Source organism: Rhinolophus hipposideros (genome assembly GCF_964194185.1).
Source record: "Rhinolophus hipposideros genome assembly, chromosome: 8".
Classification (NCBI taxonomy): domain Eukaryota; kingdom Metazoa; phylum Chordata; class Mammalia; order Chiroptera; family Rhinolophidae; genus Rhinolophus; species Rhinolophus hipposideros.
In genome coordinates this window covers 73,189,112-73,215,799 of record NC_138054.1, presented here as the reverse complement: position 1 = coordinate 73,215,799, position 26,688 = coordinate 73,189,112, and the positions used below count along the sequence as shown (strand labels likewise).

The 26,688-nt window shown below is 44.6% G+C and overlaps 1 protein-coding gene and 1 long non-coding RNA gene across 5 annotated transcripts; one reads left to right on the top strand and one right to left on the bottom strand.

Annotated features, from left to right (window-relative positions):
• Positions 1–304: 304 nt before the first annotated feature.
• Positions 305–21,806, bottom strand: AK2 (adenylate kinase 2). 4 transcript variants are annotated; one of them, XR_013993894.1, is made up of 8 exons: positions 21,600–21,806; positions 13,171–13,296; positions 11,707–11,817; positions 11,481–11,575; positions 7,425–7,497; positions 6,071–6,266; positions 3,989–4,056; positions 305–1,987 (listed from the first exon to the last, which is right to left on the bottom strand). XR_013993894.1 is itself a non-coding variant. In XM_081057832.1 (7 exons), exons 1-7 carry the CDS (start codon positions 21,696–21,698, stop codon positions 4,052–4,054), a joined length of 705 nt encoding a protein of 234 aa, XP_080913958.1. In that variant the 5' UTR covers positions 21,699–21,806; the 3' UTR covers positions 3,159–4,051. The 4 variants fall into 4 exon arrangements, 2 of the variants coding, with proteins under 2 accessions (XP_080913958.1, XP_080913957.1); XM_081057832.1 differs by lacking the exon at positions 305–1,987 and having other exon boundaries at positions 3,159–4,056; XR_013993895.1 differs by lacking the exons at positions 305–1,987; positions 11,481–11,575 and having other exon boundaries at positions 3,165–4,056; positions 21,600–21,753.
• On the top strand, positions 20,423–25,015 carry LOC308501417. The gene is made up of 3 exons (XR_013993896.1): positions 20,423–20,497; positions 21,381–23,289; positions 24,799–25,015. It is a non-coding gene; the product is annotated as an uncharacterized lncRNA (long non-coding RNA).
• Positions 25,016–26,688: the final 1,673 nt, after the last annotated feature.

Below are 26,688 nucleotides of genomic sequence, written 5' to 3'. Positions count from 1 at the left end.
AAAACACTTATTTCCAACCAGATGTGGATTTCCCAGGAACTGTAGGGGTTCGCTAGGTTAACGCAGCCCTGTGTGCCAGTACCTTCCCTCAGGGGCTGTGCCCTATGTCTGGAATGCCCATCCTCCACACGGAGCCACCCGGCCCCCACTTCCTCCAAGAAGCTACCCTCTTCTCTGCAATCTGACCTCCTGTACCACATAATTAGTCCTTTCTTTACACTCCGTTTCTTTTCCAAAATAGACTCAAGGCAGTTTACAACACGCATCCAAGCACAAAAACAGCCAACGTAGAATGACTGAGATTGGGTGAAGTGGAGTAAGAATTTTATTAAGAAACCCTGGCAGAGGAAATCATAGCAATTGAACAGATGGAGCGCCTCCTCATGGCTAGGGCAAAAAGGAAAACAGTAGAAAATGAAGCATTTCTTACCTAGGAGAAGAATGTAGACCAGCTAAATGGGAAGCAAAATTATCTCCTAGCGTGAAACTCAGAGACATGTCCGCAAAGTCTTTACCTAAGGGACACCATAGCGTGTCATGATTTGCTGTACAATTTTACCCAAGAGATCTGTGTGGCCTGAGGGGTCCTAGACAGGACTTGGGACTTGTCTTGCTCCCGCCGTGACACATTGTCTTTCGATTTGTGTCCATTCTCTGTTGGGGCACCGACTGGGCACCTGAAAGGGGCCTTCTGTGGGAGAAACCCTGGATGATTCTTAACACAGAGCCGTTGCATTCCCACGATGCGAAGATAGTTCCCTCTGGGGTCACGAATACTGCAGTGCCATTAGACGTATGGATAAGTAGGGCAAGCATACACACCTTCCTGTTGTCACCCTTTCCAGAACCGGGCAAGGGGTTTGTGGGGGACTGACTCCTCTCTCCCCCAGTCTCTCACCCCTCTGGCCCTTCTGTGGTAGGGATGGCTCCAAGAACTTTGCAAGTCCAGTACATTGGAGTGTTAGCGCCTACTGCAAGAAAGAAGGAATGACGAAATAGAAACAAGCCTTACTCGAGGTAGCACTCCCCACTCGGGTCCTTCATTATAATAGAGCAAACCTCGAATTTCTTCATTCAGACCCATGGCTCATAGACTTCTCTGTATCGCGAGTACCTTGAGAATCTTTCTCTTCTCCCAGCAAAGTGTCAATGCAATTGGCACAGTGGTAAGAGGCAGAGGTGTGGAGCCACAGACCAGGCTCACTCTGGTTCCGTCATTCCTAGCTGTATGAACCTCAAAATACACACACATAACATGGAGGCAGTAACAGTACTTACTTCCACAGGGTTATCGGTAAGAATAACATGTGAAACCTACCATACAGTAAGCATTCAATATGTTAAACTATTCTTAATTATGAAAATACGAAAATACAGAATTCTGCACACAATTTCAGACGTCCATGGACATGAAGGGGATCTTCGGGTTAAGAATCCTTAGCCTGGGTCCTAAAGCTCAGGAAGACAACAGGTCTTGCCAATGCCTCCCTTTTCTCTGTGAACTGCATTAGCATATATGGAGCACCAGCTGTGTCCCAGGAATCCTGGCCCAGACGAGGAGCTTGGTCACCAGTGTGGCAGCGCACTTGGAGGGGTAGGCTCCATTTCCATTGCACTGATGAGATGAGACGACTTGCCCAAGGTCTCATGGTGGAGTGACTGCTGAAATTTGTCTTGACTCATTCATCTGTCTTCCTGAGAACAGGCTGGTCAGGCTTCTTAAGGACTAAGAACCGTTTTGTCTGTGACATTGCACAGGAGATCCGGAGCCGCACACCCTGGGTCCTCAACCTGGCAGGTACTTCAAAATCAGTTCTGGCAGTGGGGGTGTCCACGAAAGAGAACTCTCATCCGAAGGGCCTTTCCTGCTAGAGAGCTGCGCCAAGTCACTAAATCATTTCAGCAACAAAATCAAGTTTGAGACCTGACCCTGCCTCTTGTGTGACCTCAGGAATCTGACTTCACTGCGGACTCTTGGTTTTCTCACCTGTAAAATAAGAGAATGGCAGTTCCGACCACCTAGGGTGCTTTATGAGGGTCAAGTGAGGTTATGGGTGTGATGCCATCACATAGGACCTGACACATGAGTCTTCCAGGAAAGATAGTTCTTATCTTATCCAATCTTGGTTTCCAGATGAGGAAACCAAGCCCAAAGAAATGAATGAATAACAGCTCACCGGGTGTTCTTTCAACCATACCATGCAGACTTCAAGGCTGGTTTGACAAAATTTCCCTCAGTTTGTTGTGGGATGGATGACCAAGGAAGGGAAGAAAATTTTCATGGGGTATTTAAATAGCCGAGGGAATGGAAGGCCAGAGCAAGTAAGTCATGTTGACACCTGCAGATGACTGTGCAGAGGTGAGGAAGCAGGGAAGCAGAAGAGGCAGGAGTTGGCTCAGGGAGCAGGATTTAATATGCCAGTGACAACTCTGCTTCTCTCCAGAGTGAGCCTGAAAGAAGAATGGTGGAGCTTCCAGCCAAGCTCCCTCTGGTTTCAGGGAGATCAGTCATTTCCCAGAAACCTCACTGGCAAAGGCAGTCCTTCCAAAGAGCATGAGAGCTTTGGTTTGGACAAATGATTTAAGCTCATTTTTGCAGGGGAAGAAATGGATTTACAAAGAAGCAACCACGGGTGTTAAAGAGGCATTTGAAAAGGCAGCCAAAACTCTGGCTTACGGATTAGAAGCAGTGGGTTTTCAGGCTGTGGATAACTGTTCGTTTAATACTTATCCAGCCTGGCAGGAAGCAAGTATTTTTCTGTGTATATTTGGATCCAATGAATACTTGTCTTGTGTCTGTTGTGTGCCAGGCTCCAAGCAAAAGGCTCCCCCTTACAAACTTCATTTAATGCCAATAAGTCTGAGAAGGTGGCCTCACCAGTCTTTTTTTCAGACAACAGAGTGAATGACTGGCTGAGATTTGTTGTATGTCCCCTGAACTCCAGTGCTGTCTTCACTAGACCAAGCTGCCTTGTCCTTGGGCTCAAGAAAAGCCTACATATTAGCTGAAGGTCAAGAGGGTCCAGGCTCACCTGTTCAGCACACACTTGGACCTTCCTACCTCACGGCTTCTAGTGATCACAGAAAGGGCTTCCAAGCCAGATCCAGAATTCAGTGTCATTTTACCAGCCCAGATCCCCTCAAAAAATGCCACAACAGGGGGTACAAACTTTTACATACTTTATTGATTTAGGGGCCAAACAAGGCAGCATTTGGTCAGTTAAGAAAGGCACCTCATTGAAAATAATACATCACAGTGCTGTCGAGTGATCCCGGTCACAGGATTTGAGGATAGGAAGGACAATCTTTGGTCCCTGATGTTGCTTAGGACACTTGCTCATTTATTTCAAGGGTCCCTTCACACATCGTGGATGGAAGAAGGCAAGAGCGCAGGATTGTGGCATACGTTGGCTGGTTGCTGAGAGCTTACCCATGACAGCAGGCAGACTGGTAAATCAGTGGCAAGTCGGGAAGGGAGTGAGACTGGCCTGCCCCACCCTCCCCATGACGCCTGTAAACTTGATTTGCTGAGCCACTGCCCCCACGAGCACACCCCATGTCTCTTTCAAATGTGGAGATATTTTGATCTCATGGTGTGGGGAGGCAGGGTCAGTAGTCAAACCCTCCCTGTCCCAAGCTACAGGACAGATAGGACAACAGTTTGATTTCCTGCATTCCTGGGCTGGCAACCCATGAGGTTCTGAGATAAAAGCCAAGGACTTAGGGCACTGGCTTTAAAAAATACTGTCAACAGTCCAGAGTAAATGAAAACTTGATTTCTTAGAAATAGTACTGCACCTCCCTAATTCTACTGATACCCTCCAATTAGTTTTAAAAAATTAATTACTTATACTTTATAAGACTCCTACTATATGTAAAAGAAATCGCCTCATTACAACACTGCTGCTCTTCCAATATTTTTCTTGAGCCCCTCACCACTCTCCACTCTCCCTCCTTACCCTGACCACCCCTCCCCTCTGCCCAGCACCTAAGAGCAGGATGACGCGGCAGGGTGATGAGCAGTGGTGCAGTCTCGCCTGGCCTTCAGTTACTAGGCTGAAATAGAGAGGAAACAAGAGAGAACAAAATGGATTTTTAAAAACCAAGTAAATATCAGAGAAGGCTGGCATGCACGCCCCAGCAACCAAATGCAGTAAATACTGGACAGTTTTCTGCCAGGTGAAAGCTCTCATGCTTGCTGAGGTTAAGGCTCTGGAATTAAATAAAGCAAAAATCGAATCGAAACCACCCCCAAAAAGGCATATGCATCACCCATGATCTTCTAGTTTTCAGTGTGTGTGCATATGTGCATGTGGATGTATATGGATGGATGACAAATATTTGCACAAGGATCATGCACACTTAGCAAACATTTAAGGACCTCAACTTTGAAGCCAAATGCCTGCAACTGTCCCCAAAGGGAAGTAGATTCCAAGATTCATAAGGCCACCCTCATCCAGAGGAGGATTCCAGATAACTGCAGACAGATCTGACAGTTTTTGTTTCACTCGTTTTCCTCGCCCATTCCCAGAAGTCATGTGCTTCTTTCCCAGAAACACCCCACGCCAGACTGGGTGGAGTTTACAGCCAGGGAAACAAGGCAGAGCAGAGCCAGCAGACACTCACTTGAACCAGACAGAGGAAAGCAAGATGGCCACGTACCCATGCCCAGCTTCCAGGTGGACAGAGGACAAGCGCTCTGGTAGTCCCACAGACAGCAGGAGAGCTCAGGTCAGATGGGGACCGGGCACTTTAGAGTCACTGCACTGAGTCAGCAGATGACGCTGGGGCGGGCAGCCTTATTTACTGGACCTGCCACTGATTTTCTAATGTTTTTTCAGAGGCCGCTGTTTCTGTGGCCCCTCACAGAAGTCTATTAAATCATCTGTTTGCCACAAATCAAACCAGAGACAAAAAGGCATAGCATAGAAGCCAGGGAACGCTTAAGAGCTGGGGAGCTGAGGTTAGGCATAAAAGTTGATCACTGTCATAGGTGATCTTATTTTTGGGTGATCTTTTCTTGGGGAGTCTGTGGCCACCACCACCAGGAAGTAAGGGGTAAAGGATTGGATGTGGAAGGGAGAAGATCTGAGTTTAAAAGGTATGCATCTGATTTGGATTTCATATCCTGCAGTGACAAGGTTTGAATAAATTCTAATCAAAATGAATCTAAGAATAGACCACTTACAAATCACTGTTTTGTTCATCCTTGGAAACAAAGGCAAACATTAAAAATAAAAACAAAACAAAAATTAAAAGAAAGAATAAAAACAAAATCCACTTTGGGGAAGTGGATTGGCTGCTCTCCGATTCCCAGACTGTATGTTCAGAGACAGTCTGACTTCAAAAGGACCTTTCACTTGGTTTAATTCTTTGGCCACAAGTCAGTCTGCAAACACGGGTACCAGATGATCCCTGCATCATGCAGATCACAAAAAATTCCAACTTGGCCTGGCTTTTTCTAGGTGACACCCTCTCCCAGTAATTTCTGGAATCTGTAATGTATCTTCTGACTTCCATTTAGGGGGGAAAAAAAAATCAATGATCCCTGTCCACACACTGACTCATGTCTTTTCACTGTGGGCTAGGAAACAAGTAGAATTCCCTGCCAACAATCTGCCATCAGGAACTTTGGCCCTGACTGACTACACTTGACCCTGGACTTCTTGTCAGCTGCTGGACATGGGATAAATAACAGGGAATTAGGGTACCCGAGTTAATTTATTTTGGTCAAAAATAAAATCAAGAGTATAGCTAAAGAAGTAAATAGTTGGTAAAGCAAACTCGCCTGTAACTTAGAAAGTGGGAGAGTGTACACATACCTATACCAATGCACACGCACGCACACACACACATACACACACACACAGAGATGAGATGAGAGTTGCACACATGCCAAAGATACATAAAGCAAGTGCTTTTTTTAATCAATACATCAAATGATATTCTCACTGGCCTGAGGAAGCTTCCCTCTACCTGTTCTGCCATTCCTACCCACTTCCTCAACAGGGACAGGAAGAAGAAATTCCTTTGTGGACCCAACATTAGATAAACATAACCAAGTCTTTACATGTGGCTTTGGAGAAGGCTGCTAGGAGGCTGGCAAACACGACATCAGGGGTCTGGGACGCATCGATGGCAGAATGGATCCCGCGTTTCCTGTAGTACTCCACCAGCGGGGTAGTTTGAGTGTGGTATGCCTCCAGGCGGATTTTCAAGGCCTTCTCATTATCATCTGATCTGCGGATCAAGGGTTCCCCAGTGATCTGAGAACAGGAAGAGGAAAATCAAAGGCTGGGACTGTTAGTTAGCAAGGTTTCCTTATCTGATGCCAGATGCAGATTGGAGATGGTGTCTGTTCCCAAAGTCTATCAGAGGGAAAGACAGACAATCTAGACCCTCTCCAATAAAGAACTATAAAGAACTTCAGTACTCCCAGCAAGTTGGTCCCAAGAGCAGACCAACTGGTCCAGAGAAGTCAGGGAGCCTGAAACAGCAATCCTGAGGAAAGGGGCTTGTGAGGAAGATGGGCAATGCTTTTCTCTCACTGCCTTTGCTCAGGCTGTTCAGCTTTTAAGAACACTTCTAGGTTCAGAAGCAAGAAAAACAGAGGCTCCTCAGAGGCTCCTGAGACCAGGACGATACGTCAAAATCAGAGATCCATTAGCCATTATGATCTTTGTTGCTTAACTATTTCGTGTTTTTCTTAGGGTGTCGGCCATTAACATTTGGAAAGTAGCAAGTGAAGTACGAAAGAACTCTGAATGGTAGAATTACTAACTTTGTGAAATGTAACTAAATGATGGCTTTGAAACCCGTATGACCTGATGACCTTGTCTCATATGACAAAAGTAAATCCAGGAAATTCTTACTATTCCCGCATGTTCTAAAACAGATGAAATGGACCATTTATGGCAAATGTTACAATAAGAATGTATGAAGCTCTTCCTTTTACACCTGCAGGCAACTGAAGCCTATCATAAGAACTTGGCAATGTTAATTTAGTCAAAATAGTCTGAATCTGTAGGGCACAGTGGAGTCACCAAAGAAAGAGGACATTCTGAAGCAGGTCAGCAAACTTTTCAGTCCTATCTTTCCCACCCTGGCTCTAATTCTGGGCTTCCAAGAAGCCTTCTGATTAGCTGACCATTAGGTAGCCAAGATGCCAGAAAGGGGCTGCCCTGGACAAAAGTTAGGCACAAACTCGGCACTGGTAGCCAACTGCTGGTAGTCAAGCAATAAACCGCTCAGAAAGACACTTACCGTACAGATGAGTCATGGCCCATGTGATTTACATGCTAGTAATATTTCTCGTGGTTGAGTCAGTAATATTGGTACAAATAAAGGGAAGATGGGGAAAAAAAGAAAGCAAAGGAAGAAAGGGGAAGGAAGGAAAGGAAATTTCCTATCCAGAGTTTACATACATCATCTTTCATGGGCTCCTTTGGGGGGTTGAACTCCTCGTGGTAGGAACGGCCACTCAGGGGGTGAATCAGCCTGAAAAGACAGCAAACGAACACAAGTCGGGTGGCCTGAAAGTATCCTGAATCCCAGCGTCTCAAAGATGACAAACGGAGACAGAGGCTGGATGTAAGGACTTGAACTCAGCAAAGAACACAGCTATAGGCACCTCTTGCTTAAGGAAATAACTGGGCCGATGCCAGAATGAGTGTGTTTTTCTATTCTGACCCAACATTAAAATGAGTGTCTGGCGGAGGAGGCCGGCATAACTACTTAGATCAGGACTTGAGAGAGGAACTCTGGTGCTCATCTCACACGGCCATTCATTCTATTCACCCACTCATTCAACAAACATTTAATTTACTAAGTACTTAGTCCAATTCCGGCCGTAAGCTAAATCCAGGGATTAGAGCAACAAGTCAAGATCCCTGCTCACAGGCAGTGTTTTATTCAGTGGGGGAGACAAACATGGAAATAAATAGATACAATAAATGTGTAGTTTACTGTACAAGTCTCTCCTCTAACAGAAATTTGTACAAAATGCTATGAGGGACAGAAAAACTAACCTTATTTTCTAACCTTGTTTTTTATAAACCTAGAAAGGTGCTATTGGAAAAATAAGTCCTATGGAAGCAAACACCACACAGATAAAAGAGAGCCCAACATTAGAGGGCAATATTCAAGGCGTGAGGAAAAACAACTTATTAAACAAGAAACATTTATTTGGCACTAAATATACAGATGATGGCCGCCTCTGTGCTGTGCCCCCTTAGGTGACAAGCCCGAGTTTCTGACAGGGAGAGGTCCTGCCACAGGAGACCAGAAACCTGAGAAGGGAAGGAGGCAGGCCAAACCCGGCTCAGCAGCCAGGGCCCAGCCTGCTTGCTCAAGTTCACATGGTTTCCCAATTCTATGCAAACCAAGGTCTGCATATTTAACTGACGGCTGCTCTCCTCAAGAAGGTCTATTAGACCAGAGTGTCCCAACATTTTTCACCTCTTGGCACACACAGAATATAGTATTTGGGATGCTTGCTCCTCCAGGGCAGGTATGGCCACCCTAGGCCTGCCCAGCTGCTCTAATGGCTAAGAGAATCAATATCTCAGCACATCAGTTAGGAAAGCCTGTGTTAGACTATCAAAGCCACAACTTTGTAAAATGTGATGCTGAGTTTCAATGACAGTACATTTTTCCGGAGCCAACCAGTCCATTTATAGCCTAAGGTGGTCCATTTATATCACTGGGGAGGGGGGGGAGGGGATGGCGGAGTAAATTAGCTATACTGAGTGGGCACGTCTGCACACATGTAAGGTGAGGATGGGCCCCTCCTTTGGGCTGTCGTAAGGGTCCATCTGGTGCAATTGGGAGACCTAGGGAGAGGACAGCATAGGCCCCTGGGCTCAGCCACAGCTTTCCGTTTGGGAATGGCGGGGGCATGAGATGTGGAACCCTTTTCTTCACCTTCTGGACAGCACAAGGCACACAGAAGCCAGGCGGCAACAAACACGATCCTCTCCTCCCTACATCTCTGCATGCCTTGCTCACTCCCAGATTCCTTCAGCCCTCCAGTTACAGGGAGCACACTGCTTCTTCCCCACTCACAAACATCATTTTAAGAGGAATGCAAGGCTCATTCCCTAGAAGGAAAAAGAAAGAAAGCCCAATCTCTAAGTTCTCAAAATGGAACTGATTCCAACTACCAACCAAAACAGCTCTCTGAGCCACTGAGCCTGGCCTGGAGGTGGAGGTGACGATGTGGAGGGATGAGAGCTGGGAATCTACAGCTACTGCTACCTGGAGTGTGACCCGCTAGACATCTGTATTCTTATCCAAAAATGGGGATGGTCTGAGACATTAGCCTAATGATACCAGAGAACCAATTGGTAGGATAATTAGGGTACTAGACAGCCAACACTGTACACAGAAACCACCAACCATACTGATTCAAGAATAATGACTCATAAAATTATTAGAAGTGAGGTCTGAGCTAATTCAGAAGATATTTACAGTGGAGTCCTTGTCTGTTTCTCCTTTCCCCCACTTTAGCCTATATGCCAGAACCAGGCGAATGTTCTCAGAATGCTGTTTTTGCAACAATGCCCTGTGGCTTTTAACATTGCCTGACTCCTGACTCTGCCACGTTTATCCTCTTCACATTGGCAGTCCACCTCCCATCCTACCTTCCTCATAGCACTCATTCTATCACCTAGCCTACCAGGCCATGTCTCCAACTCTGGACAGACATTCTGCCACTAGCCTCAGCCAGAGCCCCTTCCCCAACCCATACTTACTCTTGCCTCTACTTCCTATTGGGAAAGCCACCATCCAGGAAGGTCAAGTGTGACATTACACATCCAGGAAGGTCAAGTGTGACATTACAGGGAGAGAAGGGGGCAGCCTTCTCTCCCTGCCCCCAGGCTCTCTTCTTGGACTTCCTACTGCACTGAACAGCCTAGCTTCCATACATGGTTTGTAGACCCTCTGGTTAGAAATGAGGAGCACCATATTGTTCTTCTACATCCTCTCCGGTCCCCTGCCCCAGTCTATCTAGTCCTATGTTGAGCACAAAGCAGGCACTTAAGAAGCTGGGCCAATTGACTCACAGGTCCCCAGTGTCACCTCGTACTGTTAACATCTGCTCTGTGCTCCAGGGACCCAGCCCTGATGATGTCCCATCCTGTCAACCCTACTGCTTCTTGGCCTACTCAACTTTGTCTATTCTGTGCAAGTGGGAATGCAAAAAAACCCCAAAGTTCCTGCACTGAAGGAGCCTATGGAATAACGAGAAACATGAAATCCAGACACTTGAAAAGAAATTAACATAAGGCGGATCCCACTATATCTAATATGGCCTTGTAAGCAAACACCTCTAACACTCACTCTGATTGTCTATTTACGCGTCTGCCTCTCTCCCTGAAGATATGACTACAGACATATGGAAAAAATGTTCAATCTCATTAGGAAATCAAAGTAATAAAATTTACCATAAGAAAACAGTTTTCCCCTAATTAAATCCAAAAATTTACATGTACTTATGATGGCCATAGCATCAATTTAACAGTGAACAACTGGAAGAAACACAAACGTATAGCCATAAGGGAACGGTTAAGTAAATGATGGTTCATTTACTGTGAAATATCATACAGCAATTAAAAATAGTGGTCATGGACGTTTGGTTCCATGATGTAGGCTGACCACCTTCCCCTGAGATTCTATTAAAGTGACTAAGGGATAAAAAAGCTATGACCCACAACAAAGAAAAGAATGAGAGGGTCTATTAGTGGTTGAGAGCTTCCAACATATTTCTGGAAGGCACAAAGCAGATGGTAGAGTGATTAGTGAAACAGAGTAGAGGAAATTGTAGCTTAAAGTGATCTTTTCAGAACAAACTTGTTCGGATGCAGAAGGATTTCTGTTTTCAAGGTTGACTACTACAGAGAAAACAAGCACTTTAAAACAAAACACACAAAAAATAACAGTGGTTTTGGCTAAGGTGGCCGCACCATGAGCAAATTTCCCCTCCATTTTCTAAACTTTGTATAGATGGTCATATTATTTTTATAATTAATACAAAGCCTACAGCAAGGTACGACAACTCCAACTGAAATCAGATTAAAAAGCACTAAAACAGAGGTACACATGTAAAGAATTTAACATTTCTTAAGCACCTACTGTAAGCAAGTCTCTGAATTATACACTTAATTATGTTATCTAACAGGCACAATCATTCCTCGAACAGGTATTATGAACCCTACTCTAAGTAGGAGAAAACAGCCTTAAAGAGGTTAAGGGTCAGAGTAAAAGGGTGACAGGACTGAGATGCTATCTGACCTCAGATCCCTTGCTTTTCTTTCCACATCCCTATCCCATGTCATCGCTTCAACAGATGTCACCAAATACAATCAATCCACGTTGAAATAGCACTAAGCTTCATGGCTGGGATAAGGCAAGAGCAGTTCCCATGGTCTGACCAAGCTCTGAGAAAACATGAAAAGAAGGAACCTTCAGGGGACAAATACCTTCCTGTGATTCTCCGGATCAGCAGAGAGTCTGGGATGCAGAATTCAATCACAGAATCAAGCTTCTCTTTCCTCTTCTCCATGAGGTCATCAAGCTGTAAAAGAGTGTGTGGCCCACCTAAGCTACCAGAGCTTGATCAGACCCATTCCCTCAAAGGAATTATGAGATGAAGGGCGAGAGCTCCTTATCGTGCACGCAATAGTGACACAAACCTAAGCCACTCACCATTTCCGCCTGCCTCACAGTCCGAGGGAAGCCATCTAGAAGAAACCCATTTCTGCATGGAGGGGTGTCCAAATTCTTCTCAATGAGCTCCACTACCATTTCATCACTCACCTGGAAGTCAAGAACAAAACAGCCGTGGGCTTAACTCCATTAATCCATTAGCTAGGTGACATCAGCGCAACTTCTGGGTCACAAGTTTGTGTCTGTATAGCCTGATAGCTGCAGGGGAGAAGAAGGGTTGACCAGAATGCAGAAAGGGGCCAACTTTCCTGTTTTACAATTTTGATTAGGCTCACAGTACAGTGACCCAGGCCACCCTGGACATGAAGTAACAGGGTTTATTGAATTGGCAAGACTGGGTTAGAACCAAGGAATTGAGGAGCCAGCCCAACACACCTTTGAGTCTCTCTATAACCCCAATAAGGACTCTTCCCAGCTTTCAAAAATTGGTTTCCTTCCTGGGCATTCACAGAAAGAAAAGTTCCCTGCCAGTATTACAGCGAAGCCTGCGCCTCTTGGTAGCTAATGCTCTTATCTCCCTGACCAGCTGTGACCTTGGGGACAAAGTATAAGCGCTGCAACTAAGTGAAGGCTGGAGATAAGTAATCTCATTGCCACATCCCAACTTTTTCTCAGTACAGGATCTTCTGCCAAGACCCAAAGTCCACAATATCTAGCTTTCTATCTTGACACAAGGCCTCACTGACATGAAGGGAAAGTAGAAAGGGCAGGCGGGCAGGCAGGCAGGGGTATTATTCAACATAGCCTGACAGGAAGTATAACTCAGAAATGGACGGCAAAGCGCAGCCCCTTCCCCAACCAACACGCTAAGTAAGATACGACAAAACTAGAGGGCCAAGCACAAAATGCCTTGTGAAGGGATTCCCAGAGGCCAAGTCCCAGAATAACTCAGTTACAATCAAGCTCTGGCACTAATCAAAGATTTAGTAGATAATAGATGGTGTTTGTCCAATCAGGTTAACTGAACTAGAAACAAGAGAAAATATTATCATATCCCCCAAATATGAAGGGTGACTTCTGTCAACTGCCCAGCAACTGCTGTTAGAAACATAGAAGTAGATTGAAAACAGTGTGTGGCTTCGAGTTCTCTTTTGAGTTCTGGCCTAGGGATGGCAGTTTCACTTTTGGCCCTAAACACTGTGCATTACAGAATGCATCAGCACAAAGGAACCTCAAGAATCCTGTGAATAAAATAAGAGCCACAAATTCAGAATGAACCAAGTAACTTGCTACTTAATCATATAATGTGCCCTGTAGCCCAGGGCTGTCCGGCAGAACTTTCCTCGATGACGGAAACGTCCTATATCTTGTGGCAAGTGAGACTGAATGTTAAATTGAATTGAAATTACTTTCAATAGTTACATGTGGCTGGTGGCCACCATATTGGCAGTATAGATCTAGGCTCTGAAGAGTATCAATACTCACTGGTACCAGCAAACCTACCAGTTTCCCGGCATCCATAGTTGCCTTTAGCTTTTTCCCCAGCTCTGAGCCAGAAGCCACCATGGCCCTCAGCATGTCCCCAGTAGCCAAATGGCAGACACAGAAGTTTTTGGCCAATTTCGGTGCCTGTGGAAGGGAAGACAAAAACCAAGACACCATTATCACTGCAAGCCCTGGAGTCAGGCTTCCTGGGTATGAACCTGGCCCTGCGACTTACTGGCTCCGTGCATTTTGGCAAACGCCTATATTTCCTTACCTGTAACAGGGGTAAAAGTACCTCATATTCTAACATACAATGATTATAAGGCTATAGTAACAATGACATGAGTTAATATACGTAAAGCACTTACAATAGTGTGCTGAGCACTGAGCACACAGGGACCCAGCATAAATATTAGCTATTATCTCTACTTCCACTAGACACATTTAGTGACACATAAACCTCAGTTTCCCCATTAAAAATGGGAAGAAGAAAAATACCAGACAATATTTCACATGGTTGCTGTGAAGTTTGGGTGAATTCCTATTAAGTTGGTACAAAAGTAATTGCAGTTTTTGCAATTTTTGACTTTTTAAACTGCAATAACTTTTGCACCAACCTAATATATATAAAGCACAATGCCTGGCATGTAATGTGCTGAATGAATATTTGCCAAAGGAATGAATGTGACTGTCAAGTGCTGTGGCCACTGGCCTTAGAGGCAGCTGGGGCAAGGTTAAGAGCACAGGTTCCCCCCAGGCAGACCCAGTTCTTCCCTTTCCCTGTCACTAGGAAGCTACATTATCATGGCCAAAACTTAACCTCTCAGAGGCTTGGTTTCTTCATCTGTTTAAAATAAAGGCAAACATACAAAAAGCACTTGGCACAAATAGTAATTACTTAATATTAGTTTTAGGAGGCAGGATAACCTTTTAGTTAAAAGCATGGGCTTGAGAATCAAACTGCCTGGGTTTCAGACTCCAGGTCTACCAATGACTAGATAGATATGTGACTCGAGAAGAATTATATCACTTTTCTAAGCTTCAAATTTCCTCTAAGTAAAATGGAGATGGTAACAGCACTTACATCAGTGGGTTGATGAGATTATATGGAATTTGGCATATGCAGGGCCAGGCACATAGTAAGTGCTCAGTGAACACTGCCCTCATTCCATACTCATTCATACAGAAAGGAAACACTGATGCCTCCTCTTCTAAGAACCCTGCTGGGAGCCAGGGAAACATAAATAGGACACAGACCCTTGCCCTTCACCAGCTCATAGTTTGGTCGATTATACATCAGAACGAAGACTAGAACAGGAAGGAAGAGACCCTGGACAATTCAACACTGGTTTTGTGGTGGCAAACCCTGTCTCCGGAAAAGAAAGAAAACTATAGAACCCACGAGGAATAGAATCAGTTCCAGGAGCTTAATAACTTAGCTTTCTGGTTCACTTGTTTTATTAAAAAAAAGTAGGGTTGAATCCTTGTTCAAACCAGTTCATTGGGAGTTTTCTTTGGTACATACAAGAAAAGTTTAACAGATGGGGCTCAATGCAGCAAATTCTGGTTTGTGATTCATGGAATCATTCAGTTCAAGCAAAGAAATGACTTCATAGCAAAATGGAACCCAGATGAGGTGTTAAAAGCTGCAGTTTGGAAAACCAGTGGTCAGAACCCTCTGGCAATGGAAAACCTTCCAGTCGTTCAGGCTGGCCTGGTGGCCACACCCCCAGAAAACTGTGCTTTTCTGCCAATCTTTCTTGTTGGTTGTTGAAATTAACTTGGGTACAAAATTTGGAGGTCAGGCTTGTTCAAGGGGAAACGCTGACCAAAACACCACAGAAGAGCTGTTTGCACAGAACCTAATTATTCTATTTTTATCCCCCCAAAACTACAGGAGTCTTCTGTGCTGTTCCAGGTCACTGGAGTCTACAGCTGCGGGAAGAATGCTCCAGTAGGGAAGACAGGGATGGCCTGAGAGAAGACAAAATCCTTCATTCCCTGTGGTCTGCATGGGAGTTGGTGTGGTGGGCTGCAAAGAGGCAGGACTTTGGAGTCAGATGGGCGCATGAATTCTGGCTAAAGCACTCAATAGCTGTGTGACCTTGGGCTAGTTACTTGATGACTCAGAATCTGTTTCCTCACCAAATGGAGATATGAGAATAATGTCTACTTCATGGGGGCTGTTATGAGGATAAAATGAAATAAAGTGTCCAAAACATCAGACATACAGTAGGCATTCAATAAATGAAATTCCTCCTTCCATGGTCTTTCCTTTTTGCATTACTCTTTATTTGCAAACTATAGAAGCCTGACAAAATAACTTTATTATATTCCTCTCACGCTTCAAGCTTATGCTTATTCTTCTCCTACTCCAATTGGGGCGGGAGGGTCTGCTAAAATGCAGAATGATTCCACAGGGTAGGGCCTCATCTCCTGCATTTTTAACAAGCTTTCACACCTGGCTATGCTGCTGCCCAAGCTCTGAGCCACGGGTGTGTCACTATCCACTAGCCCCTGCTGTGTTCAAGAAACAGGCTCATCATCCCTGTAAAAACCCTACGGGGAAGAGGGGCTGGGTAAGAATGGCCAAAACCACTAGGAAGGCAGCATGGTGGGTTAGTGTTCTCAAACTTAAGTGTGTTCTAATCATCACCTGGGGCGCCTGCTGAAAATACAAAGCCAGCCCCACCCTTAGAAGTCTGACTGAGGGGTGCTCAGGGCCCCAGGCTCTGATACAGTGGGTGGCAGCTAGACTGGGCGTTATAGTGGGATAGGTATGGGCTGGAAACCGGGTCTACACTTTCCTCACTGTTATCACCTTGAACAAGTTAGGCAGCCTTTTTAAGCCCTCAGTTTCTTCATCCCTAGAGTGCAGACAATCATGTCCACTTTCAGAGCTGTCGGGGAGATTTAATAAGATTACATGTGCAAGAGCATCCAGCGTAGTGCCTAGCATTTAGGGAAATAAAGGGACGCTATCAATTGTTCAGATTGGATTTAATCTCAAATTCACTTGTTTTCTCACCTTGAAAACATCTTTCTGCCTCGTCTTTCTGGATCCCATTCTAATGTTCCTGCGTACGCTACCAGAATCATCTCCTAAAATATTCTTGGACATGCTCCCCACTTCCCCCAACACACATTCAGGAGCCTTCAACTTCTCCCCAGTGCAATAAGGAAGTCCAAATATCTTAGCCTAGCGCTCAGTGTCCTCTACAATCAACTTTCTAAACCTCCCAAGCTCTTCAAATTCACCTCCACAAATCCCCTCATGCCCTGCACCACTGCAAGCAGCTCCTCTATGTAGGATTCCCAAATACTTGTTTCTCCAAGGACCTTAGCTCCAAGCTCCTCTATGCAGAAATGCCCTCTCCCTGTCCCCTACTGGTCTAAACTCTACTCTTCCTTGTACTCAAATTCTGAGCACATCTCTCCCACCAAAACATCTCCCTTAGTGTCCCTTCTTCCTCCAAGAAGTCGTATCAATACTAGCTCTCTTTGAGTGTTTGCAACATGCCAAGCAATTTTTCTATACGTTGTTTTATGGTTTTCAGTATCCATAATACATAACAAACCCTTGCGGTAGGAACTATTTTTCTCTGCATTTTACAAATGAAATTCAGAGGTTAAATTGCCCAAGATAGCTAGTAACAGTAGAGCTGGCAACTGGCCTCAAGACTGTGGGGCCCTAGCTCTTAGTCATGGTGCCATATGGCCTTGTTAAACAACAAAAAGAACCCAGAGTATCCTTGGGGAAGTGTGTGTGTGTGTGAGTGAACACAAGGAGGATTTCACAGTGCTGGTTTCTTGATATGGGTGTAAGCTACACAAATGTGTTCACATATGTGAAAATTCATCAAGCTGCTTGCTTATGACATTTGCACATTTCTCTCTATATATTATGCTTCAGTAAAAGTTTTTTAAAAGCACAGAAACCTGTGTTTGAATTTCAGCTCTGCCTCTTAACTTACCATGTAACCTATTTCCTCATCTATAAATTGGGGATATTATTACCAAAATCACTGGGTGGGTAGGAAGAATAGAAGACTGTCATCAAATCATAGTTCTTGGTCTAACCCTGAACCATCCCAGCATTTGTCAGTCACTCACCTGCCACTTCCCACGGGGTACTTTGCACTAGTATGTATTGTTTGCATGTGTTCACTTCTGCCTCTACCCCTAGATTAAGAGCAACAAGATACTGTGTTTAACCAAAAATAAGACCTAGCTGGACAATCAGCTCTAATGCATCTTTTGGAGCAAAAATTAATATAAGACCCGGTTTATATTATTATATTAAATTATATCATATTATATATTACATACTATGTTATATATATTTAGTATATTACATTTATATTTATTATATTACATTATATTTATATTATACACCCAGTCTTATATTATAGTAAAATAAGACCAGGTCTTATATTAACTTTTGCTCCAAAAGACGCATTACAGCTGATTGTCCGGCTAGGTCTTATTTTCGGGGAAACATGGTAGTGAATCTGCTGCTCAAGAATCAGACAGTCAGGAGTTCAAATCCTGACTTTGTTACTTTACGTATATCCTGGAGCAAGATACAGCCTCTGGGTCTCAGTTTACCAATAAAAAGGCGTAGATAAAAACAGGACCTGCTTCCTAGGGTTGTAGGCTTAAATAAGAGGACACATGTAAAGTCTTTGGCTGCACGGGGGGTAGGGGAGGTAGGTCTGTTACATAACTGAGCAAAGGGTGACTATTTTGTAATATTACACCCCCTTGAGGGCAACGGCTCCTCTCTGCATCTCCAGCACCAAATTTACCCAACAAAACATGCATAGGGTAGGACAAAAATCTAACTCAGGGCAGCAGATAGCAGCAGAAAGAGCAGGATCTCTGGAGTCATTCAGGTGCAAGATCTGCCAATTACTTGCTACGTAATCTAGAGAACAAGCCCTTTGAACTTCAGTTGCTCTAACTATAAAAAGGGGAATAAGAGAGTGGGTCTCACAAAGTTGTTGTATCATTGCACTAACCTAACTGACAGAGCCTGACCTGAAAGATGGTTGCTAGTTGCCTAAGTGTGCCTGGCCTTGAAGAGTTGGTATAAATTGGACACATGAAAGAAACTGAAGAGGGCCTGGCAAAGAAAACGTGAAACACATCTTGGTTTTGGCCACACTTATAGGAACATCCAACCCTAAAAGGGAGACAGGAAAGTAAGGATATTTAAATAAAATAACAAACCCTAGTATTCTAGATGTTTTAAACATCATTATGTTGATGCAAAGGCAGGTAGTTTAAAAATGTTTAACTGTTTTAGTTAAAAATGAGAAGTTTTAATAGGAAACATGATTTTAGTCATGCCAACACAAAATACATAAAATACTGAGTTATGCAGGTATAAAAGGATGTACTAGTGGGAAAAAAACCAAACTACTGAGCAGGCACTAGACACAAACCCAAGTTAGGGATTTTACACCAAAGATTGCACACATTTACCAGTATAGGCCAGGCAGGCAATGCAAATCAATGAAGTGGGTCAAATGTAAGCAAGAGGCAGTGAAGAGGGCTATCTATGCAGGGGACAGGAGAGCACATGAATCATCCAAAGTGTCATCGCCACCAAAGCCACCAGATCTGACTTCTCAAGAGAAACTGGAGCTCTGGATTTTTAAGTGAAATTTCACAACTGAAAACTGTGTGGTCAACTTATTATTTTGAAAGTTGACAAATCAAGCATTTATCCTGCCTTTTCTATACAAACCATGCCAAATAGGAGATGAGACAGTTCTTTCTCTTGTCATAGAAATATCTCAGCTAATAACCAAAAGAATGATATAATTAAAAACCACTATTTTGCCACAGTGAATTGCTGGACCCAAGCACTGAAAACCAGAGACAAGCAAACATGATGTGCCGAATGGACAGAACAGCACCACCTGTGACATAGTTGAGCAAAAAAACTGAACTTGAACCTGATTAAGCGTATGATTAACCCACCAATTTACAAGAAATAGAGAGGAAAGAGGAAGATGTTAAATATGCCCTGGGGATATAATAAAAAATTTCCAGAAAAAGCGATACTCCCAGGATAAACAACCCAGTTACCCCCCTCCCCCCCAAAAAAAACCTGCAAGAGAAACAAATGGAAACCTATAACTGAAGAGACAATAATCACATTTGTGAAACAAATGGAAATTAACCATTGAATGCTATTAAAAATTGATAATTTTTTAGGAGATATTGTGCTTATTTACAAAAAAGATTTGTCTTTTAGAGATACACACTAAAATATTTACAAATGAAATGTTATGAAGTCTGGGAGCTGCTTTAAAATAATTTGTGAAAAGAGAGTGGATGGGGAAGGGAATGGCCACCAGCTGTGACAGTCGCTGGGGCTGGGTAATGGGTACATGGGGGTTCATTATACCATCCCACTTTCTTTCATGTATTCAAACTATAATAAAAAGTTAGGGTGTGCCTGCGGGTTAAAAACTGCTGTAGGCTGCCACTTTGCAACCTATGATTTATGAACTATTTTTTAACTCCATAAAACTATAACCATCAGTATTCCTATTACTCCACATTGGAAAGAAAGGTATAGAGGTTAAGCAACTTGTGTAAATCTTACCCATTCTTCAAGTCCCAGCTCTAATCACATTTCCTCTACTTCCACAAAACCTTCTCAGACCAACTCCCACCATATCTGCACCCTTATAAATCAGTTCATAAATAGAATTTTCTTCAAAACTTCCTGAATACATCACCCTTTACACTGAAATACATCTGAGTTGGAGAGGGTGGATGTGTTAAGATGAGGGAGTCAATAATTATTGAACACCTACTATGTGCCAAACTGTCATCTAGGTACCTATGGGTGCTTTACATACACATATAACATAATTTCCCAAAATCCTTGTGAACTTTTGGTCTAGATGGGAAGGACCTTGTCAGTCTTATTCACTGCTCAAACTCCAATGTTTGGTGCTCATGAAATGTTGAATGAGTAAGGTAGGTATTATCCCCATTTTTCAGGTGAGAACACCGAGGCTTGGATGTTACGAAGTTTGTTAGATTATAAAGCCATTGTGTCAGCAATGGGGTGGGTTGTCCATTTCACAACCACTGAAATTATTAACTTCAATCTGAACTAAAAAAAAAAAATGCACTTGAGCTACCCTGTTTACACTCACAGCAAACGTCTGCAGAGTCTGGGATTAAAAATTCCTAAGGCTGCAGGTTACCTAATAACTGAGGGTGGTAGCAACAGGAAAGAGACTTCAGTGTTACTGAAGGTAAAGGAATTAGGAACAGCGAGCTCCAAAGACGAATCAGCTCTGGCTATAAAGAGAAAAAGGTAAGTGGTCCTTCTTAACTTAGCCCTCAGAGACAAAAAGCAAAATCACCGAAATGAACTGAATCTCCCAGGCATCCCGCATGAATCTGTGTCCATCCATTTCCAGTAACCCCATCAAGTACCAAGTAATGTGCTCAGTGCCACCGGGTCCCAAGAATGAATAAGACAAGACGGTCTGTTTGCCAAGACTTTGCAAGTTTAAGAGAAGAGTGGGCACCGAGCAGTCCCCAGAACCCCATTCACTTAGGAGCTCAGGCTTTCAGGGATTCCCTCTTTGGAATCCCAGTAAGAGCTTGGGGTCTGGGGGGCAATGGCAGATCCCAGGCAGGAAGGAGACACTGATAATCGAATCTGTGGGCTTCCAAATCCTAAATGGGATCATAAATCCCAACGTGGGTTTATGGGCCCTAGATACCCAGTGAGGCCCCGCAGTCTGCTAGGGCAGAAAGTCACTTCAGACTTCCATTACCTGGAGCCCTGGCACCTGGGGTTCCAGGCCTCATTAAGTCAATTTTGCTAACTTGCCCCCTGAGCTCTCCGGGCCTGTTGCGTTCCCTGTGTCGAGGTACGCTCTCCCATAACCCCCCGCTTCACTGGCACGCGGGTCCCACACCTCATTCTTCTCAGCAGCATTCCTAATCAGCACGTGCCAGCTCCCACTCTGCCCTACTTGCCGAGATGCTCCCCCAACTTGTCATTATTCACCAGAAAGGTTCCCCTACCCGAGCGCCTAGAAAATTCACTCCCACATCGCAGAAATCTCGGGGCCCTGCTTCCACTCAGGCTGTAACCTAGATGCCTCGGCCCAAGGCTCACTCTATCCTTCAAACCCTCGGCTTCCAACCCCTTAAGGGATCTAATCAGCCCTTACATCTCCTAACAGGACACCTCGAGCCTGGATCCCTCAATAACTCTAATCCTAACTCAGATTCCCCCGGACTCCAATTTGGACCCTCCGCAAACGCCCTGCCAGAATCCCAGGCGCCGGCCAAAGTCCCCCAGGCCTCAGCCCACGGCCCCACTCCGAGGCGATCCAGACCTCCGGCCGCCCTGACCTTGGAGTTCCACGAGCTCCACCGTCAAGGCCGGCCCTGCAGCTCACCTGGGTACCCTTGCCGGCCCCGGGCGGCCCCAGCAGCACGGCCCGGATGCCTTTAGGATACTCTGGGGTCGGTTCCGACGCGGGTACATTGGGAGCCATGGCCGCCGAAGCCTCTCACTGTTCAACCCGCCAGTACACCTCTCAGGTTCAGCGCTTCCAGGCCAGCGCTACACGCACGCCACGCACGCCCCGCTCCCCGCTCACACTGGTCCGTCTCCACGTCGGTCAGTCTCCCTCATCCCGCCCCTGAGTGCGATGGACACTGTAACTTACCAACCACGTGGCGATTCTGGGGAAGGCTGCTTGTCATTGGACAGAATCGGTGAGGGAGTGAGGAAGGGGCGGGCTATCATGGACAGAGGGCGGGGTGGGCCTCGTTGCCGGTGTGCGGAGTGGGCGGGAAAAGGTGAAGCAAGACAAGGGGCCCGCTGGGAGTTCTAGTTCGGCTTTTGACAGTTAATGACATTGGCAACTGCGGTGATTCCTATGAAATTCCCTGTAGGAGTGTAAATGGGTGAAATCAGTTTTAGAAGACAAATCGACAACATGTATCTAACACCCTTTGGTCCAGCATTTCCACTTCCAGGAATTTAAAGGACATAATCAAGGATAACGTGTAAAGTTTTATGTAAGAAAGATATTAATTGTAGCACTTCTAACAGCCCAAACCCCTACGAAACCAACCAACCGTCCAACCAACCAACCAAACAAAACCAAAAACGGTAATATCCCAAATGTTCAACAGTAAGAGATTGGTTAAACAAATGGCAACAAATTTGTATACTGGAATCCTCCCATTGGATAAGATATTTATTCACCTGGGAAAATGTTCATCAAACAGGATACAAATTGCAGTTCTAACAAAAATCTCAATTTTGTTTGATAGCTACAAGTGATGATCTATCCATAGCACGATTACAGGAGCTTCTCTCCTTCTCTGTGCATTTTTGTATCTTCAAAAAATTCTGTAATGCATTCTATAATAAACAGATACTACTTTTATATTAAGAAAACAACCTTTTAAGTCAGATAAAAAGAGATGATCTTCTCTTGGACAAGGAGATAACTCGCAGCGTTCTGGTGGGTGAAAGATTCACCACCCCCTGTGAAGTAATGCCTGAAACCCTGGCAAGACCAGCCCCAGGGGCCCCTTTGGACCTCTAGTCCACTGTGTGATTGTGAAACAATGACGTTTCCCCACGGGCTCACAGCAACTCATTTTCCACACCCTGATAATGAATTTGCTCTCTCTTCAGCTTGGTCTCTTCTATTTTACCTCACAAAAGAAGTTAACGTTCATTCCTCATCTCCACACGGGGCTTCTATAAGATGCTTGACCTTAAAGGAGGAAGGAATTGTTATGCTCATTTCTCAGGAATATGTAGCGACCAGCCCCAAACCACACAGTAGCAGAGTCACAAGACTGGGACTAAGGTGGTGCCCCAAAGAGCAGTGTTCATGGGGGTGGTGGTAAGGGTGGGGAAGTAAGCTTATTTTCTCTAGAGGAAGCTTCTATGTGGCCAAAATTCACTTCAATCCAAGAAGACCAACAGTTTATCAAGGTTTGCTGTGCCCAGGGCACCAGGGAAGGGGCAAAGGAGCAGGCTTCCCTTTCTACAAGTAATCCCTACAGTGATTCTGACCAGGCATCGAATGCCCAAGAAGGAAAGCAACTAATACTGCACAAAATGTAAGTTTCATTCATTCAATTATTAAAAATGTCCTACACTTTGGGGGCATACTAAAGACTATAAAGGGAAGATTGAGAGAGCCCAGGGGAAGGAGGGACTACCTCATTCATTTATTCACTAAATATTAATTTCTAATTTTATTGGGTACGGTGTGCCAGCACTGTGCTAAGCACTTTACATGCATTGTCTCATTTAATTTTCACAAGAAACTACATATGAGGTGACTACTTTATTATCTGCATTTTTTAAAAATAGAATAAGGCACAGAGAGGTTAGCCTCTGGCTGAGCAAATTTGAACCCAGGTCTGTCTGACTGGCTGGTGCCCAGCACTGCCAGGTGAAAAGATGGGCAGTTTCTGTAGACATGGGACTCACAGAGCAGCTGGGTTCCAGAAAGAGGATTCATGGAGGTTTCTGTGAAATAGAAGGACCTTGAAGGATACAGAGGATTTGGCTTTGAAGTTGGGGACGTTTCAGGCTGAGAGAACATTGGGAGCAAGCCATCAGAGGTGAGAGAGAGTAGAGTATGCTGTGGGCTTTGGGGGAATCGGGAAGTTTCTTAGGCAGGATAGTTATGACCAGATTCACATGTTATAAGGATCACTTGCAGGACAGACTGGAGAGGAAAGAGATGAATACAAGACAAGCTAAGAAATATGTCTGTTAGTGTTTTGTGGTAGGCAGAATAAGGCCCCCTCCCAAGATGTCTACATCCTAATTCCCAGAACCTGTGACCATATTACCTTATATGGCGAAAAGGACTTTGCAGATGTGATTAAGTTAAGGATTATGAGATGGAGAGATTATCCTGGATTATCTGGATGGGCCCAATATAATCACGAAGGTCCTCCCTCATAAGGATACCAGAGAGGTGGGAGAGCCAGGGGAGGTGTGATGACACAAGCAGGGGTCAGAGTGGTGGGACTGCTGGCTGGGAACCACAAGTCAAGAAACGATGGCAGCCTCTGAATCTGGAAAGGCAAGGAAACAGATTCTCTTTTAAAGCTTCCAAAACATGCTTTCTGCTGACACCTTGATTTTAGCCCCGTAAGACCCATTTTGGACTTCTAACCTTCAGAATTGTAAGATAATAAATCTTACAATTGTTCTAAGTCACCAAATATGTAGTAATTTGTTACAGCAGCAATAGGAAGCTAATACATGTTCTTTGGATGCAAGCAACAGAAATCTGACTATATTTAGCAAGAAAGGAATTCATTGGAGGGCACCGTTGTACAACTAGCGGCCTCAGGAATGATAGGAGCCAGGGCTACTTTCATAATCTAGATATCAGGAACCAGTGGACAGTGCTGAGGGGAATGCTTATTCCCTCCTCCAGCTTTTTCCATGTGGAGGGGCCTTTTGTAGAGTAATACCCTTGCCTCTTGTCTCACCCCTCTCCCCATCTATCCTCCCTAGAGAAAGAACTGGAGGAGTGACTTATCTAATTGGTGAGTTTGGGGAGAATGAATGGGGCTCAACTCGCTCTTCCTCCCTTTCTTTTTCAGATCTGCCTGCCTACAAGAACCATGTTTTTCTGCTCTGTTCCTCCATGCTCTAAATTTCTCAGGGGCTAACCCCCATCAGGAAGACTATGATTTTCCAGCACAGGTTGAGATGGGATGAAGAAGATTAATTTTGAGGTTCAGTATTAGTAAGACCACTGCCCATCAGACCTAAAAGTATATCTCCAACAGCTTTGTCAGTAATAAAGGTGATATTTTGAACTGCCTGTGTCTTATTTCTGTAGCTATCCCTCATTTGGTTCTAAACTTAGGTGAGGCTACCCCAAAACCCAATACACAATTTCTCATAGATGCTCTGATTGGAATGATTCAACTTGACTGTTTCCTATATCTGTCATTCTACTCAAGATTCAAAGTCCTGGCTTGGCTTGGATCCCATATTTACCCCTTGGCAAATGTGGAGTTCCCTTAAGACTGTAAAGAATGGGAGAAGTAGTTCCCCAAAGCAACTGATAACAGTTTCCAAAATAAAAGGAAGGAACTAATGGGCAGGACAAAATGACAGATGTCCACTGCAGGGAATTATTGCAAAACTTCTAGTAGAAAAGTAATGAAGGCTCAGACTATGGAGGTAGAATTAATGAAACTTGACACCAGACCAGATGGGGATAAGAATGTCCGAGTTTTGGGGCCAGGTGACTGGGGGGGATGATGGTGCCATTAATATGAATCTCATTCATTCTTTAATAGATTCATCCAACATACATATTATGTGCCCAGTTTTGTGTGCTTCACACTAGGGATCCAGTGGTAAGCAAAGAGGTCAGAGTCTTCACCCTCATAGACCTTCAGTCAAGTGGGGAAAAAGACAAGTAAGATGGTGATTACCGTATAGTGATGGAGGCCATGCTGCAGTGAGAATGTAATGGAGGGGCACCCAGCCCAGATTTCAGAGGAAGTGACATCTAAGAGAGATGAGGAGGCTTTGCCTAGAGAAGAGGGAGGGGAAAGGTATTCCAGACATAGGGAAGAGTATGTGGAAAGGCCTGGAGGCAAGAGAGACTGTGGCAGGTAGACAGGAACCATGGTACTTCTCAGAGGAAGGCCTCTCTGATGTTGTGGAAGTCTTAGACTGCAAAGGGCTTGGGGGACAACAGCTGTGTCTCACCTTACAGAGGCTGAAAGGACAGAATGTTGCCCGTCTTCCTGGCAACTGGGGAGTGAGCACACGACCAGGCCTGGCCAGTGAGGTGTTCCTGCCTGGGACTTTGACCTTTAAGGGAGAGAGGGGAAGTGGCAGGGTCTGTTCTTGGAGGGCGAGGTGAGAGTCCAGCAGCAGTGAGTGGCCAATGGCCAGTAGTGGCTGTCCATATGCTTCCCCTGTGCCATGTCTTTGCCTGTGTTCTTAGCCTCATTGCTTTTGGTTCCTGTCCATGTTTGGAATTTGTGAGCACCCCACATTACAGGTTTCCCTCACTATGAGAAAGTAGAGTGTTCCTATGAAACATTTTGTGAGGTAAAATGGCATAAAGCAAAGAAGCAATGACCATTCATTTACATGCAAAAAGTTCTGGGTGCTCCCAGACCCCAAAAATGGAGCTCACAGATATTCACAGACACAGTTCAAAGCTCTGGCACTTTGATGCTGAGATTTGGAGCGTGGTAACCAGGGAAGGTGCTTGGCGGGGTCACTCTTGTTGCCCTTGGGTGCACGCTGCCTCTCTCACAGCTCACTGCAAAACAAATGCTGAAGGCTATTGTCACTTTTTGCCTATTTTCTCTAAAAGCAAAAATCCTCTTTGGATGTCTTTCCGTTGGCGAAACAGGTACTTTCATAAACGTAAGGTGGCGAAACGCAAACTTTTGAGAAGTGGAGGATACCTGTATTCAATAAATCCCTTCAGGGTTTAGGTTAACCATCAAGAACCCTGA